General features: G+C 41.1%; 1 protein-coding gene across 8 annotated transcripts in view; it reads left to right on the top strand.

Moving 5' to 3' along the window:
- The window catches only part of CELF2 (CUGBP Elav-like family member 2), a 370,728-nt gene that overhangs the window by 98,979 nt on the left and 253,828 nt on the right, over nt 1–17,921 (top strand). For 3 of the 8 annotated variants that reach the window (XM_075081636.1, XM_075081626.1, XM_075081632.1), the window contains exon 1: nt 15,201–15,395. The exons of 3 other annotated variants lie outside the window; for them this stretch is intronic. In XM_075081636.1, coding sequence (XP_074937737.1) covers nt 15,289–15,395 — 107 coding nt within the window. In that variant the 5' untranslated portion in view covers nt 15,201–15,288. Of the gene's footprint in view, nt 1–15,190; nt 15,396–17,921 lie in introns of those variants that run through there. 2 more of the 8 variants (XM_075081631.1, XM_075081627.1) reach the window with 2 other exon arrangements.

Here is a 17,921-nt window from a genome sequence, read left to right as displayed (position 1 = left end):
CAAGACAACAGTAAAATATAACTCTGCACTTAAACCGAAAGCAATGTTTGTCCTTTAATACACATTTAACGGGGAGCATGTGAGTGTGCCGCTCCTCGGCCTGGTGACCAAGGACTGCCACCTCCCAAAGCTGAGTTGGAAGGTTACTATGACAATAGCAACACCGATGACATTCTCTGTTCCTTGCAGAGCCAATGGGCATTGACCTTATCCTGTCAAAGCATGTAAAAAGCGATGTGGGCAACACTGGCTTTGTGAAAATCGGACACATTTATCTAGGACGTTTCACTGTGTTACCATATATTGAGTTGTAGAGGTGTAACTAAAATAGCCGCTGCATTGTAAGTTTTTTGCAATGAAGCTAGAAAGGCAACTCTAGTCTGAGCAAATGTTTTTTCTAATGCTTTAAAAGCAAAACCACCAGTGCCAAGCATGCAAAATCCCATCAGTTCTATGCCCCAGAACTTCTCCTCTCCTCTTTTCTTGTAAATCCGCTCTTGAACATATTGGTTTGGAAACTGTACATCTTAGGGCTCTGTAGCCTGGCAGTCTGAGCAGTTTGTTTTATTTTGAACACTTTTGCTATGCTTAAGTCTGCAGAGCTTAAAGAAATCAAACTCTTTGCGTACATTCTGCTGAAGTCAACAGCAGCGCAGCATTCAAGCATAGTATTTCCTCGCTTACTCTCCTCCCTTTTCTCCTCAATCATTTCTTGAAAATTCCTTCATAATAACCTTAACCAAACTGTAAATATGAAAGTCAAATAAGCCCAAAGGAGATTTATCATCCTCTGACTCGGCACTCCTTTTATGATTAATAATGACATTGATTCCTTTAGAAATAAAACAAAAATTAATTTAAAGGTTCTGATTGGTTTTAGTATTAGGCAAACTTAACATATTGAATGAGCGTAAAACAATTATCAGTCTTATTAACAAAATTAGCTACAGCAAATTTACCAGAAGGAAACTGTTGCTATTTAGCTCCCTAATTATGTCACTATTCTTTGTGACCAAATGATATAATGAAAATAATTTGATCTACTGGTGCTGCATAGAGAATTTCCTGGGAGCAGCTGAATATCATAATCTGTTTTGAATGTATGTTTTCCTACCCTTCTTCTGTTTCAGAAAGTAGAGGTCAAGGGCTTCAAAGAGCTTTGCAGTGAAGTGAGGCTGAACTGTGCTGGGCAGAATATGGAATAGATTCTTTACCATTACAAAATGTTAGATAACCCTTTCCTCGAGGCCAGAACCCTTTGACTTCTCCAGCTGATTCACGGTGTATGAATTCCAGGCTCTGGAAAAGCATGGGCTGTCTTTTATTCTGCCTGGCACAGAAGCCAAGAACTGGACTTCCCGTGCTGTGCTGTTGTCTACATATTTCCTTGCACTGTGCCTCCATCCAGGCCCTTAAACTTGGCAAGTTTTTCTTTTCAGCCCTGAGAGCTGGTAAAGCAGAGAGCAGTTGGATGCCCTCTAGCCGTAAGCATGTCAGCCCAGAGAGGCAGTCGCCTGGCCAGCTTTGAAGGCTACCCAAGCATCAGTGGTACATTGAACTTGGCTTTTGGGTGCCAGCTTTCATCTATTCTGTGAGAGTATCGTGTGCTCACGGGTTAGCGGTGCAGTGGCACAGAAGCAATGAGAACTGACGAAGCTAATGAGAGAAATCGTACATGGTCTTGGAAAACTTCTTGCAAAATGTCTCTGCTGGCACTGCTGTACTCCCACCCCAGCAAGCATACAAATGGTGGGGTCCCAGAGCGTTTTCCTCGCAGATCTGTCTCCTCCCCCTGGCTGCACCCTGACTTTGTCAGGACACGACCCTTGTGGTATGTGTTCTCATTTCTTTCTTCCACTTGCCGTCTGTCTTCCCTGGATTGCCACCAGTGGGCAGCTTGGGTTTAGGCACATTTCTTAGCGCCACTCCTGGAACAGCTGCTCTGGGGAACTGGTACCATTTGTAAGTAGGATCTTTCCCTCTTCCCCTCCGGTGTAGCTTTATGAACTGGAAATGAGGAGATTAAGACGTTTTGGTATGGTAAGCGCATGAGTGATCTGCACATTGTAACACTGCCTTAGAGTGTAACAATGAACTTCAACATGATCAACTCTAATATTAAACTATACAGAAGTGAATGGGAAAAGCTCCTGTGGAATAGGAACCCCCTGAGTACATCCCTGGCTGCTTGCTTAACGCTTGTGAAGATGCTCTGAACTACACAACTTGGTTTCTTGCCCAAACTACGGCTTTACGTCTTTGTGATTTGTGTCCTCTGGGAAATATTTTTATTTTTGTTTCATTATTTAAAGCAGACCTAATATTAATAATGGGGCTGCTGTGCATTAAAGCACTGTGCTACCAATCCACATCAGTGCAGAACTTCTGGTGAGGCTCTCTGCATACTGACGTCCAAAGGAGAGTATGCTGACACAAAATCGAGGATTTAACCGTGTTTACTGCTGCTCACAATAATTAGATCATTTCATGCTGGAACTACTAAGCAAGTTTAGCAAGGTGGGCCTCCGAGTAAATGTTAAATTTACAAACTTCTCTGTAACTGGTCAAACAAAGAACTTGAAATAAATTTTGTAGCCTGTTCTTTATAGGGCATCACCAGAAACACAGATGCTTTAAATAACATACTGGGGTGCCATCAGATGGACCACTACAAGAACTGGCAAGCAAACATCATGTCCAAACCACAGGGTTTGCCCAGTCATCCCCAAATCACTTGGGTTTATAAAACGTCCTATGGTATTTCTTGAAAGAGTTGTGTAAGAGCTGTGTTAGGCCTCAGAAGAAGTTCCGAATATCACAATTTGTTGACAGTTCCAACATTTCTAAACATGACTGGAACAGAAAGGGCTTTAAATGAGAAAGCAAATCCACATGTGTGCTTCTGTTAACCTCTCATTTGGCACATTTTAAATCGCTGCACACATTTTATACGCTGTCCCTTCAGCCATGCTCTGGCATCTGGTTAAAAGTGTGTACCAAGTCACAGGGCTCAAGTGCCTAAGAAATAAATATCCAGAGCATGGGGTGTCAGTGTAAGAAAGATCTAGAAGACTGAATAGGCACCTAATTCAAATGCAGCATAGCAAGGTGATTTCAGGAAAAAAAAAGTTTCGTGAAATCTATTACTTTAAGTGAAAAACAGAGGGATTTTTTCATGCTGATGGATTGTGATAGAATTCTAAGAAACATAAATTCAGACTCATGCAGCCATCCAAAGAGAGTTTACATCCAGCAGCACTAAAATCTTCACCATCTTGCACAGGTAGACTGTAGACACACTTAGCCCTTTGCTTTGAAAAGCATTTTCCATCAGTCAGTCACGGTTGTGGCTCCTCCTCACCTTCCTCTTCTGGCATCTGATGTTTGACATCTTGGCTGAAGGGGAAGGTTCTTATATTCAGAGAGGTCCTATCCATTCTTTCACAGCAGTGAAGGATTTAGAGAGCAGAATGTGGCCCTTAGTTTAGTTTATATTCTGTTTTCTATTTAACTGACTTCTGTAGCTGGAGGTGTGCAGAAGGACAATGAAGCAAAGCAAAAACCTGTCTTCACAGGTTGGGAAGAGTTGGGCTGGATTAAACTGCTACATGTAATTGAGATTACAGTTTTGAGAGAAAAGGGGGCTGCTAACCCCTGCCTCACAGATGAGACTTTACATTATTAGATCCTAGAGATCAGGGGGCAGAAAGCATTAAGTTTGCATGCTCCTTGCTGTATTCCAGAGATCTCTCTTGATTTCCTGATGGTCACTTTTTTCTTCCCTGAATTGGGCAATACCTGTTCTTATTTTTGCAGCTTTTGTAACAGCTCCCCTTGTTTCCCTTTAGATATCCTAAAGTGACATGTAAGGGAAGTGGACTCTTGCTAGGGTGCCCTGTTACATGGGAATGTGCGTTGCGTTGTCCCTGAGAGGACAAGAGGTCCAACCTTCTTCTAGACATCAACCTGCTTGGTTTTGGATGCCTCTTCTGAAAGATGGGTGTTCACTGGTATATACTCTGTATTTCTGAAACGGCATCCAGAACCAAGCAATCTGTAGTATATACCAGTGAACATCCTTCTCTCACACACATCAGAGCACGGAGACTGCAAGAGAATCCATGACTGCGTTTTTGTGTGGGCTTAATACAAGCTGCCCCATTTGCATCCTTTGCTAGGAAAACAGAAACTGTTCTTCCCCAAATCCAGATTCAGTTGGGCAACATTGTTTTTCAGTGGGGCAGAGCCTACCTTGCTTCAGTCTTAACACAGAAATTCCTGTTTACAAATCCAGTTTTCAGTCCGTGATGAAAAGTGATTAAGAAAAACACAGTTCCTTCATATGTTACTCCTGCACCTTGTTTCCTCAGTCATACCTCTGAGTGAAGCACACTCAAATGCCAAAAATACGTAGTGTTTCTGAAGCTGATTGTTATTAATATTGTTCTGTTTGGGGTTTTTTAGCTGTAAACCTTTTTGAAGTGCCTAGCAAACAGCAAGAGGAGCAGCTTTGGAGGGGGGAGACACTTTGAAATCCACAGAGCAGAAGCTTTAATCTCCAGTTGTGACTGACATCAAACAAAAGTGCAAAAACTCCCTTTGTTCTTGAGCACAAAGGGTGTGTTTTTTGTTTGTTCAGGGTAAGCGAAAGGCCCCCATGAAGTCCCACTGAAGATGTTTAATGAATCTGGCAGCCTCCAAGCTGTCTCTTCTACAGAGTAATCCTAACGACAGACCCATCACACATAATTTAACAGAGTGTGACACGACAATCTCTGCTCAGGAGAGACTTCGGAGGGGGAATACTTTTATTACTCAACAGCACAGGCCCCTTAGGGTTGGTGTTGTGGAGCAGAACTGATGTTGGCAGTGGTCACACTTTCGTCTCTGAATTGAGGAGATTTATTCGCTCAGGTATCGGTTATTAAGCTTCCTAAACACTGACTCTGAACTCGTGTTTAAAACTGTGTGAATTGTACTATCTGTAGTGCAGGGGGCTGGGATTTTGGCGGCCTCAGCTTGTAGTAGAAGTCAAAGTCAAGAATATCGAAGAATGAAGGTCTGCCACCAAGTCAGGCCAAAGAGGGACATGCGGATTAGGGAAGGGAGAAACAGCAGCAATTAAGACTGGAGCAATAATAGAAAGGTTATTTAAAAAAAAAAAACACCCCACAATGCACATTTCTTAGGCATCAGGTCCATTAAGGATTACCATATATACGTGTGTGTGTCATCTTTTTATCAGTTCATCCTGCTTGATCAGTCTTTGGATAACTAGAATAGGAATGACCATGGTGTGTGATTTCAACCTCCCTTGTCCTTTCTATGGTCTAATGTTTACAGCCTTTTTGTATTGTGGAAGCTGGGCTGTTTGCTGTCACATCTCATGCTTTGTTGTTAGTGTAAGGCTGTTCTGTGTGGTTGGGAGCATGTGCATGAGCTGGTTTGTGCCTTTTTGGTCTATTGCCCGTGAATGGGGCAGAAAGGACTTGGATCCTCTCTGGATTTGAGTGCTCAGGTGGGAGTAATATCTCAGCAAAATCTGTTTTCAGTTCTGCCTCATGCTGCATGTGTAAATTTGGGCAATTCACTTAACTTTTCTGTGTTGCCACTTCTTCCATAAAACGGACATAATCTTGTTTACCTCCCTTGGAATAAAGTATAGAGTGGAGCGTGACTACTTACTGCAGCAGAGCCTGTGAAGAAGAAACCACTGTTGGAGAACACCATGTTTGGCGTTCTTTTTTTCCCTAGTTTCCTCATGATATAAATCAAATTTTTATCCCCACTGCTGGACATAAATGCAAAATGCATTTGTACTGTAAGTGCCAGCCACTCCAGGGACTGCTGAAGAGCTAAGCACTACCTGCTGTTGCATTTGATCCCCATGCCAGTTGCCAAGCAGAGCCCCAGCAAACCATCATATATCAGGTCTGATGATTGGGATTCAGACTCGGTGCCAAAACAACGCTGATATCTTGGAACACAATACACAGCCCCTTTCTGAGAGCTTCTCTGCCTGGTGTCACTGTTTGAAATAATTCCTTGTTCTCTCCTGAACTGCAAGAATATTGTAGGATCTATCTAAAATAGCAGTCCCTGTTTCCCTCCCTTCCTCCCCCACCCCTTATCAAATCAGACGTCCAAAATCAAGTGCCTGTGTACTCTGCTGACAAGCACAAGGGGATTAGGGAGTGACGGGTTTAACAAAACTGGCTCAAGGTTTTGTAAAATGCATCTTGGAGCTTGAGCTCTGAACGAGCCATAAAATTCCTCCCACGAGGTAGAAGTGAGATTTCTGCAAGACTGGATCAGAACTTAATAATGCTTTTTTAGGTTATTTTTTCTTGCTTTCTAAAAGGTGCTACAAAAACATCTGATTTTTGAAGATGCTGCAAGACTAACAATGACTTAATGTAACCATTGTGCAAAAAATCACAAATGTGTTTTACCACCAGCAAAAAGAACTGATTTCTGGGCTGCGTGCAAACCATTTGGGGCAATTAGCATGTAATTTAATTTGCATTAATCAGCACAAGGTCAGCAAGAAATTAACTTTGGGTGTAGATTTTACATACAACAGCATATGAAAGAAGGGAGGAACTGTTTTTACTGGGTGTTAATTTGGAGTTAAGTGCATTCAGCAAGGTTTGCAGGGTTTGGCCTTGCAGAAGAAAGATGAATGATGTGGATTTGGGAACAGTGAAAGCACGAAATGATGTGGCCGTTTACCAAGCATTTAACGTCGCAATAAGTAAACGCTTTAACAGACTTCTTGGCACTTGTAAAGATCAGAGCACAGGTTTTGCTGAAGCATCGAACACACTGCTAGCACTGAAGGGCTATGTCTGGCTGAAGGTGGATAGGTCCCACAAGGCTGTGTGTGCTGACCACACGTTGCGCCAAATGATTCAGGAACACAGAATCTTAAATCTGTCTTAAAAGCACAGATCTCTGTGCAACTCCACAGATTACCTTACTGAGCTCTGAAGTGGGAGGAATTTAGGCAAATGACTCATTTTCTCATGCATCCCTTTGGCCCTCCAGCCTTTCCCTCCGCTGCCATTTTATTTTACAAGGTCTTCTGGGGCTCCATGAGCCTTTGGTACTAGCAACATGGGAAGTGTTGCAAGAAATCCACCACTGGAGAGACAGAAATTGTTTTTGACAAGTGGTACCTGAGCATCTGGTTATGGGAAATGAGATGCTGAGGGCTCTGGTGGTGTTTGGCTATGGTAAGGGGGTAGCTAAAATGCACCTGGCTGTTCTTATGCCTTTTTCTTTGAATGAAAAGCGTTTATCAGTTGTGGTGCACAAAAGGTGTCTCTGAAAGTGAGTCTCTTTTGTTACCTGTTTTTTTTCCAGAGGATAATCTCAAGGCACTTTAGAGCTGCCACATGTACATCTTTGCCATACCAGCGTTAGAAAGAACCATGGGCAGCATTGCACACCCCTTTTCAAGAGAGGGTGCCATTGCCAGGTCTGCACCCATTGCCTAAATATTCTTCCGGAAACAGGATTTGTGGACAGAGTAGACATGGAGATCTCTCATCCAGTTATTTACACTTAACTGAGATGCTGAGCTTGACCCTGGTTTACGTATGCTTCTTGCCTAGTCAAAGGGCAACTCCATGGTGAGTTGAACTGGAACTGAATTAGAAGCCAAAGGCGATTTATGCTCTTGGGCTTCCCTTTTAAGTGCCCAGTTAAGTGGCATTACTCAGGACAAAGCATGTCTGAAGGAACCAGCTATACAAAGAGTTTGGTCACGCAAAGTGCAGTCACTTTGGGACTCAGAATTACGATCCAGTTTGTTCACAAACTGGTATCACATCTTTATCAGATAGCTTAGTTTTGCTTAAGCCTTCCTCCCTCTGTGGCTTAGGATATGATTACATTGTCCACTGAAACATGCAAGCTAGTGGGAACAGTCTACCTGCCATGGCAAAAAGCTATATGCTGGTGGACTTACCCTACTTCTCATGCTGCTTCCATTGCTTCAGTAAGATTTAGGTATCTTGACATTCTGCAGTGTCAAGATGTCCCTAAGCAATATTTTCCCTAGTTAGTCACTGTTAAAAAAAAAAAGAAAAAAAAAAGGCATGTTTAATTTTTAAGTTTCACGGCAGACTAATAAAAGCAAAATCGAACTTGATACTTTTCAAAAACTTGTGCTCGGAGATTTTACGGAATCCCTTAGTCTAGAACTTCCTTTCAGCCAGGTTTTTCATCACGGGTTTTCAAATGTCTCCGTCTTCTGGGTGTTTTCACAGGGTCTGATTTATTTCTTCCTCCCCCCAAATCAACATCCCAACTCTGAACTACAGGCCATGTGAAACTCCTCTGTGAATTTGGGCACTAGAATCACCAAAAATCACTAGCTATTTTTTAAACATCTTGCACAAAATTGTCAAGTGTCAGATTATGTGAGAAAGGTCAAAGAAAAATGTATTGTGTAGTAAACCTAACGGAAGAATTATATCCTAGCTCTTTCTTTTTAATCAATGCTAATAGATTTTTAAAGACCAAAGAAAGGAAGAACAAAAGGAAGACTATCCCTTGGATAAAAAAAAGTTAGGTAGGCAGTTTAAAGTATTAAAAAAGTGACATGGTTTTTTTTTTCTATCATTCAATTACATTAATTAGGGAGGGTAAAAGCTGCTGAAACAAGTGTTTGTACTAATTCATTTATAAAATAAAAATTATTTTGTAGTTATTAGTTTTATTTTTATGGCAACTGTATAAAAATTGATCCATTTCCTTCCCTTCAGAGCATATGTAAAAGGAAATACATAGCCTGTAAACACTTCTCTTTTCAAATTCTGACTTGGTATTATCAGATAATGAATCAAGAGTTCTCAACCAGTATTTGCAACTGAAGATCACTTAATCTGACTTGAATTTTATGACTTTCATTTTGTTTCCCTTCCATATAGGACAATGCCACATTACCTACCTTTTCAGGCAACTTGATGGATCATGAGTTTCCTACGTTTCATGCAGGACAGTGTAGGAGTAACGTCCACTTATCACATCATGCTCATTGCTGAAGGTTCTCTTGGTAGATGCATCCACTCCTCTGGACACCAGATCCAAGAAATTAAATTCCTACCTCATTTTCACTTGTACACGAGTTCCTGTTGAACATCACTCTCTCTGGTGGCATCTTGTTTTTAAATATCCACGTTATTTCCTAGTGTTGGACACACTTCATGGATGTGTGAAATGAACCTTCTGCGTAGAGCACTGTAAGATCATTTTAAAATAGACTCGATAGAACCGTTAAATGTGGTTCTATTTCTAATTTTAACTTAAGAGGATGGCTAGGCATTAAATTCTCATCTGTAATTATTAACATTTTTCATGTTCATTCCTATCTCTTAATATACAGTTGATACATTTGTATATATTGTGCAAGTTCACTCCCTTTAGACTGTGCTCACAAGAACACAAGGTCTTTGATATTCCACATGGAACATCTTAAAGTCTTGGCATTACGACAAGTGTAAAATAAAGATATTCCTGTTTAGACAGAGCAGGTTCTACTTATACTTTAAAGGGACTTCAAATTAACGCAGCAAATAAATGAGTCTATAACCAGCTGTGTTTGTTCTCTCTTTCCCTTCTTTTTTCTCTCTTCCTCTCAGGTCTGGTGCTCTGTTGCCTCCTCTGTTTCTCTTTGCTCTTTTGATCAGCTTTCTCCTCCTTCCCTTTAGTCGCAGCCCAGATGTTCTTATGACATGTAGATCCTTCCAAATAAATTTTTTGCTTTGTAGAGTAGCCATGTCTGCAATCACAACCTGGCCAGTTGTAGGTTGTTTTGAGTCACGTATTGTCTTTAAAAAACATGCTGATGTGTGTTTATGTGTTAGAATGTGCGATTTGCACAAGCTGCAATTTTTGCCCCTTCCCTGTCAAGGGCGGGGGAAGCACCAGAGCACAGCATTTAATAGCGGGGGTTGATTCCTTCTGGTACCTCTGTCTTCCAGACGCTGAGATGCACTGAGTCAGCGTTGCTGAATGCTAGAGGGAGGCAGTGCACACCTTTTCTAACAGAGAGGAGTAGTGCATACCAGTCTTGCTGTATGCTTTAAATGTGAAACTTTCTATTCCCCCACTGCCCAAATATTAATCATCAGCATTTACATGACATTTTGTACTTCTGTGTTTTCTGCTTGTGCTATTTAATTTTTGTGATGTTCCTTGGATGCTCCCAGGTGAAAAAAAAGAGCTAGAAAAGAGCTCTTGCATCATCCAAACCGACCTGCAGGTCTGTAAGTAATTGCTACCCCCATGACACATATAGGAAAGCTAGGCATATAACCTAAAAGATCTACCAAAACAGACAAAAGGACATGCTGGCAAATGTTAGACTGTTTTTGTTGCTTGCTTAAACCAAAAAGCTACGATTTGCTGCATCTGTACTGCAGGAGCTTGAAAATAATTTGCTTTTTCCTGCACACAGAGATGACACCCGCAGGTACGGTGGGTATGATTAACGCACACAATGCATCCAGAGTTAGTATCTGTCCTGAAGACAGTGTGGTCTGCACATGTGCAGCTGCCTCTACAACTGATCGATATGGTTATACCATGAAATTGCCTTAAGATACCTACTGGTGAGGAGCTGTGTCTCTGTGTCTTGTGTTTTCATAGCCTGAAACAGTAAAGAAACTTCTCCACCTCTATGTACATGCATAATACAAATAGCAAATGCAGGACTGTCTAGGACCACATGGTTACTGCTCTCCTGACAAAAGTAATATCTTGGATTGCTGGAGTTGGGGACCAAATCTGATCTCCCATGTACAGCTATCCTAAAGGCTGTATAAACAAACAAACAAACAAACAAACCAAATCAAAAAAGGAAACAGAGACAAATATGCAATAATTTGTTCTGGCCAAAACCAAACAAAAACCGCAATAAGAGGAGAGGTAAAGCCTGATGAGATACAGCCTGCTGAGTTATAGCCCATTTCTTGCTATTCACGTTCACCAGCGAAGCGGTCCGGAGTACTCTGTTTCTAGCAACACCTGGTCTCACGCTCCACAATTTCTAATGACATAAGAGCTGCAGGCAATGAGTTGCTCATTTTTCTAGGAGATTTTAGGAGGAGATACCTAAATGAACTGTCTGCGTTCTCAAAGCACACTGGAAAGACTCCACATGCTCCACTTCTGAAGCTAAGGCCAATTTCCTTTCTACTTCAAACTTCACATAGGCATAACATATAGGTCTGCTGCCGACCTGGTAGTCTTGCCTAGCTACAACTCACTTGCTGTAGATGTCCTGCAGGCAGGTTACAGCTACATCTGGAAGTGCCAGAGATGCTCAAGGTATCTGAGCTGCACCTGCACCGCAGTCGCGGAGTGCCCGGCACGCTGGCAGTGCTTGGAGCACGGGGACACGTGCTGGCGATGCTGAAACAGAAACATGGGATTTCTCACCTTTGCTTTAGGCACGTAGGTGGGTTTCATCTTGCCTAATATATGTATCTAGAAGTTAGGGATCTAATCCCTTTGTAGTCTATGAGAGAGATGGTAATGCTCTTTAGTATAACTAATCTCTCCTCACTGGCAATAGAGAAACCCTAGATGACTAGCTTAGACTAATTGCTCAACTTCAAAGGTGGGATTTAGCCATCTAAAACAGTAAAATGCTATCAGATTAAAGAGTAGGTTTTCACACCTGCACAAAACAAATGTGATTTGAGCCTAAATAACTGCAGAGAACAGCAGATAACCAAGACTTAGATTGCAAGTACCTCTTCTGAGAAGGCGTATTTTAAATGTTTGTGCGACTCACAATAATACACTGTTTTATATGGCTTTTAGTGTTCTGTGTTATTGTCACACTGCTCTGGACTTTATTGGTTTTTTTCCATTTTAAAGGTGGAGATGTGAGCAAGAGGTTAATTGGCTCGCATAAGATCTGACACAGGGACATGTGGTGAAATGGGAAAATGAATCAAGGCTTTCTATTCCTCTCATGATTGCACTCATGATTTTTGGGCTATTCTCCTGGACACTTGTCCACCATTTCCCTGTCACAAAATGTAGTTCATTGCTTGGCTGGTAGTATTGCCTTAGTGCAGCAAAATGCCATTGTATTTTGGGCTTCTGAATATTTTAAAAATACTGTAAGCAAATGGAACGGTCAAAGAATAATCTGAAGTAGAAGTAGAGAGCAGAAAGCATATTTTTAATTGATATAAATTACTCATTGTTACTGGTTTGCCACAGCAGTTTTGATCATTTTGCCTGTGTAAATGATTGGTATTCCTGTGGCCTTTCAAGGATTTGCAGCATCACATAATTAGTTTAGCAAATTCACAGGCCATACATAGAAGGCTTGGGTTTACGTAAATACAGGGCAACGAAAATATTAACCTTCCACTGTATGTCATTTGTGCAGAACATTCTGCAATATATACGTATGAGTTATGAATCTACAATCAATTTTCATGTTAAATGTAGAATTTGAACTCCACAGCTGGACTTTCATCTTGAAAGAAGCCAGATAGCCCTATGCATCTGGTTTAATCTTCCCTTTAGCCGTATTATTTTAAAGGCACTCCTGCTTAGTACATCTTACAATTGAAAAATAATACTCATATTCCCTCTCATCCTCAGCAGCTGTGATCCCTCTGCAGATGTTGTTCTGTCAGATGTTTCATTATGTGTGACAGAAAGCATAGGTTCTTTTTGTTTGTCTGTGTTACCGCTTTGTGGACTTTATTTTCTTTTTCTTTATTTATTCCTTTGGCCATAGATGAGTCCTTCCATAATACTTCACTTTATTTCCTATTGCTGCTGCTTCGCCTTCTTTCGAAGTACAGAAATGATCAAGAACTTGCAACTGCACGGAGCCACCCAACAGAAGCCCATTGATTCCCCACCAAAGGGCTCTGTGTGAGCCATTCTACTCCAGCCTGAAAAGAAAGCTTTGTTCCCTCAGCTGGTAGTGTCTTAAGATGCTGATCCTTGCCATATTTTTGGAAAACTGTAGCAGTTTATCAGACTGTTTGACACTTCCCCTTCAGCTGTATATTCTGTAGCATACTCTGGTATGTGCCTCTTCTCATACATCAGCCTCACGAGCACGAGACTTGTTTGGAGCAGCCCAGGCGTCACGGTGAGTTATGCTGGGCAAAAGTCATTTGGAGGCGAACAGTGAAGGAGGAGGAATCTGGAGTGCTGGTGGCCATGCCTGAAATGGTAGTAATGGATTTAGTATTTGGGGCAGGAGGTATGGGATTTGTCATGTTGGCTGAGTATTTTCCTGGCCGCCTTCCATGACTGTTCAGATATTTTTAGCATGAAGTACAAGCTATGTTGTCTCAGTTGACCTTGGAGCATGACATTTTAACATGGAATTGGTTTGAATTGCTAATCATTAAAATGATATATTATTTTTTATTACAAGAGCAACTAGAATCCCAGCCATGTTTTGCAGATGAAAAGGGACGCAAATTGAAACTTGTCTTCCCTTGACTTGCAGTCCTTCATGATATCCATGTCTCCTAAACTACCGTCTTCAGCTCTTTCTCTCTACGTCATTAAAAGTAGATTATGCCTAGGCTTGTTTTTTAACTTGTCTTTTGGTCATTTGACAAATATTATATCAGAATGATTGAAACTAATCCCAAGGTCTCACAGTGCTCAACGAGAAGTACAGAACAGGATCGTTTCTGTTGCAAACAATTTATGACCTTAATAGAAGTTTACAGCTGCTATCAGAAAGGCAAGATCTTGCTATCAGTATATTTATACTTGTGATTGCTCCCTCTTTGCCTTCATTCCCAGACTCAAGTTTACCAAAAAGATTAAGCCCCTAAATGCCAACTTCTGCTACAGAATTAGAAGCAGTAGCACTGCATCAGGTTATTATAGCAGTATATTTTTAAGGCAGTAATATATAATGTAGGAAAAGAGGTTCAGAGCAACCACAGACATAGCCAGAACTCTATGAAAGTTTGAATTCAAGTTTTGAGGTCCAGATCTATTTCTAGCTCAGTGTATTTGACTCCTACTGGGCTTTTTGACTAGTTGTCGCTTTTGGATGATTCGTGTTCACTGAGTTTTGCACGTTCATATGTTAACAGGACCTCAGAGGAAACAGTCATTTTTAAGATGCGCTTTACTGTCACAGTGGTGCAGAGAAGCCTTTGATTGAAAAAAATGAAGGTCTTGTGGACTTTTTCAGTCTACTGACTATGTACCTACTCAAACGTCCACTGCAGATTTTAAGAAAATAAAACCAAAAAACCCAACCATCCTCCTGCCTCAGAAATAGCTGCATGGTTTAAAGATTCACCCAGCAGAAGTCAAAACCAAGATGTGAAAATAAACCTCTCTTTGGCTAACTTGGCAACTGGGAAGCCCACAACCTGTTTCTACAGATTACCTGGCGGATCTCCCAAGTAGGACCAAAGAGGCTGTCTTCCTGAAATCAGTGTCCCACTGTAGTTCCTTTTGTACATAGGAAGTGAGTAAATAATTGAATAATGCAACGCCCTTTCCCATCTGTGAGAACTCTGCCAAAGCCAAGCGTAAGAGTCTGGGTTAAAGCAAACTCTGTTACTTGGTAACCGAGTTGTGTTTTGGAGGGGTTAAAATTGGAGGGATTTTGGACTTGTGTTTCGGAGGGGTTAAAATTGCCAAGAAAAACTGAAAAGTCGAAGAAGATCCCCAGGTGCCTGCATTAATACTCCCCAGTCTCTCTGATGTGAGCTGGCAGGTCCCATAAAGCCACTCAGCCTTGAACAGGGAAGGGAAGGAGGGAGAGAGCAAGAGCTCCAGAGCCCCAGAAAGAGCCTCTAACCCAATTCCTTTAAAGTGCACAAGCCTCGCGAGCCACAGAGTCTGTTTGCCACTGTATTCACCGAGTTCGCAGGGCAAACAAAAGATCCATATCAAGCACGCATCCTTCCAGAGAGGGAAAGCCTTCCCTCATTCGCCCATAGATTTTCCCCCTTTTTCTTTCAGTTACATACATATATTTTTATCTTTTATTTAGAGGGGGGGTGGGGGGGGACATAGCTAATTTTTTTTTTTTGGATGGTAATTAAGAGAGCTAACACCAGCTAGGCTAGAGTGAACGCAAACAAGACCCCTATAGGCAGCACAGTGCATTAATGTAAAATATGCCCAGACAACATAACTTGTCAGAGAGGATTATTTCTGCTTAGTGAATCTGCAGGGGCCCCTTTGCTCCACCACTCAGCGTCTGACTAGAGAGAGAAAGAGAGAAAGAGTAGCCATTAGTGAGTAGCTACTGTGGCATTGATGTTTGAGCGCACTTCTGAACTGGCTTTTGTTGAGAATATCGGTGCAGAAAGCATGCGCTGTCCCAAATCCGCTGTTACTATGAGAAATGAGGAGCTGCTTTTAAGGTATGTTGTCTCCTTTGTTTTAACGCGTGCTTTCGAGTTGCCTGGGCCCGCTGCAACTATAACCGTGCTGTGTATTAAGTAGTTTCCCTATTTAAAGGAAAAGACAGGCATTGCTGTGTGCAAGTAGCATTTTCCACTAGTTAGAATTGCACATTTCGTGGACGATGACAAACGTACGGAGAGAGCGGGGGGTGGGGGGGTAATATCTTCCCCCCCCCAATGAGGGCTGATATTTCTTTTATCACCTCCTTTGCAATATTTCTGCCTGCTTCATTATTATGCACTGGGCATGTAATAAGCATGGAAAAAGCTCAGGGAGACTCCATATTAGAGCTAGTGCCCTAAATACCACTTTAATTTTCACTTAGCCTATGTAAATAGTTACTAATGCTCTACCTAGTCTTTGCCACTTGAAGATGTTTTAAAAATATCTAAATGCTCCCATATGTGGGATTACACGTATATTCTTAATGTTCCAAGGTTTAGCGGGGGGCCAGCATCGACTACTCTTTTCAGAGACACACACACACGCAGACACACGCGCACACACACACACACACACACAGAATTATGCTAGAATTGGCACCCCGCTTTGAAAAATGTAGTCTTTTGTTTATTTGCTAGCAGACATTGTAGCACTGAATACATCTTTTGGTCTGACAATGGGACAGCTGAACAATGGTGCTGTCAAACTAGCTTAATGTGTGTCTGGCGATGGGGGGGTTTGGGGTTTTTTTCTTTCCTTTTCTCAGCCCCTTTTTCATTTCCCTTAATCTTTTTGTATATACGGTAGAATATGAAGTGTATCGCCTTTTTGGTGGCTGCTGTTTCATTTGATATCCGCTGCTAAGAGTGCAGGGAGGGGGAGGTTTGCATCTTACAATTATGCCTATTGCATTAAGTTAGAGATTTATTACTAACCTCTCCTTTAACTGTGGCGAGAAAACTTATTGATTCTGAAAGCTTACAATACTGCTGTCAATCTGGCAAATACATAGTTGCCAAATGTGCCCTTGCCTGATTTTATGCCTGATCATATCAACTTTAACTGCTGTTTTGAAGATACCGTTTCTAATTTTGTTTAGGTAATGAAAATGCAATAAAAAATGATAAATCACATCTCAAAGTGGGAGCCCATGCTACTTTCCATTTTTATAATCCAGCTATTAGCATACGTTAGAATTTTTAAGGTCAGGCAGAATAATTTACCTGGATGATTCCTATCCCAAAATCTAACAAATTATTCATACGACATTTTGTGAATTATCATTCTGTTTAGACAGGCAGAGTTTAGTAGCAGAACAGTTAACAATTTTGGGTTTGAATTTGGCAAAATGCTCATGTACCTTATGCGTTACGAAAAAAAAAATTGTTATAAAGCTTTTGAAAAATCTTGAGTTACTACTTGGACAGCAGCTTGCGTCTTAAATAAAAGGAATTGTCATCAGTCTGTGGAGTTTCTGAAACTGTTTAAAGTCTTTAAATACTTTACATGTTAAGTAAATGTATTACTTTTAGTAATAATTGTAAGCATCTTCTGAGAGAGACGAGATTTATCAGTGGTTTCTGTTTTTTGCTTAGATCAATAATTGTACGGGTTTCATGCCTTTCTTTTAAACTGGATTCTACTGCATGTTTTATATGGGTTGAGGGGCCTCTTGGACCCCTTAATTAAAAAAAAAAGACATTAAGGATTTATTGGCAGCGGTCAGAGCCCTCTAAAGTATGTATTTTCAAGAAAAAATGTTTTATGGGGAGACTCTTGCTACGCTTTTTTGCATTTTTTATTGTTGTTGCATCTCCTTCTCTTGTGTGTTGAGATGGTATAAATCAATAGGAAAGAGTTTAAATGAACAAAAAGGTAATATCGTATAAAATACGCTGAAAGCCTAGGGGTTATGGATTATCAGGTAGTACTTGCATGCTGTGTGCTGTGCATAAACATGAAGAAAGCAAGGATGGTGTTTAATATAATGGGGCCATGCTAAAATTCACTTTCTTGGAAGAACTTCTTTCAAGACAGACATTAACTCGTTCACAACTGCTCTGCTCTGCCAGAACTGGAGGGGGGGTATTTTTTTTTTAAATCAAGTTATGCTCCTTCAGCTTGGGCTTTGTAGCAGCTGCTGCCCTTTGTGAGTGGCAATAAAGTGAACCCCTCGCTCTCGGTTACATGGAAATGCCCCTTCAGGGACTGCCCAGAGTAGGGTGAATGCCACTTCTGTAGCAGGCACCACCAGACACCCAGGCAGCATACCCAGCCGCCACTTTTAAGGACTATTCAATGCTAGAGCTGTTTCCTACGCGCTCTTCTCACAGGTGAGTTCCTACTAAACTTACAGTAGTTCCTCTGTTTTCAGATAAAATGCTGCATAAAATACAAATATAAATAAATAAATAAATAAATAAATAAAATACCTTTTCCAAGGGTATTTTCTGACATAGCATTCACATCAAAGACTAATTTTTGAATTATTCTGTGTGAACCCTATTAAAAAAAAATCCTTTCTATGCATATTTACCGAA

This window comes from Phalacrocorax aristotelis, chromosome 1 (assembly GCF_949628215.1).
Source record: "Phalacrocorax aristotelis chromosome 1, bGulAri2.1, whole genome shotgun sequence".
Lineage (NCBI taxonomy): Eukaryota > Metazoa > Chordata > Aves > Suliformes > Phalacrocoracidae > Phalacrocorax > Phalacrocorax aristotelis.
This window is presented reverse-complemented; position numbering and strand designations above follow the sequence as displayed.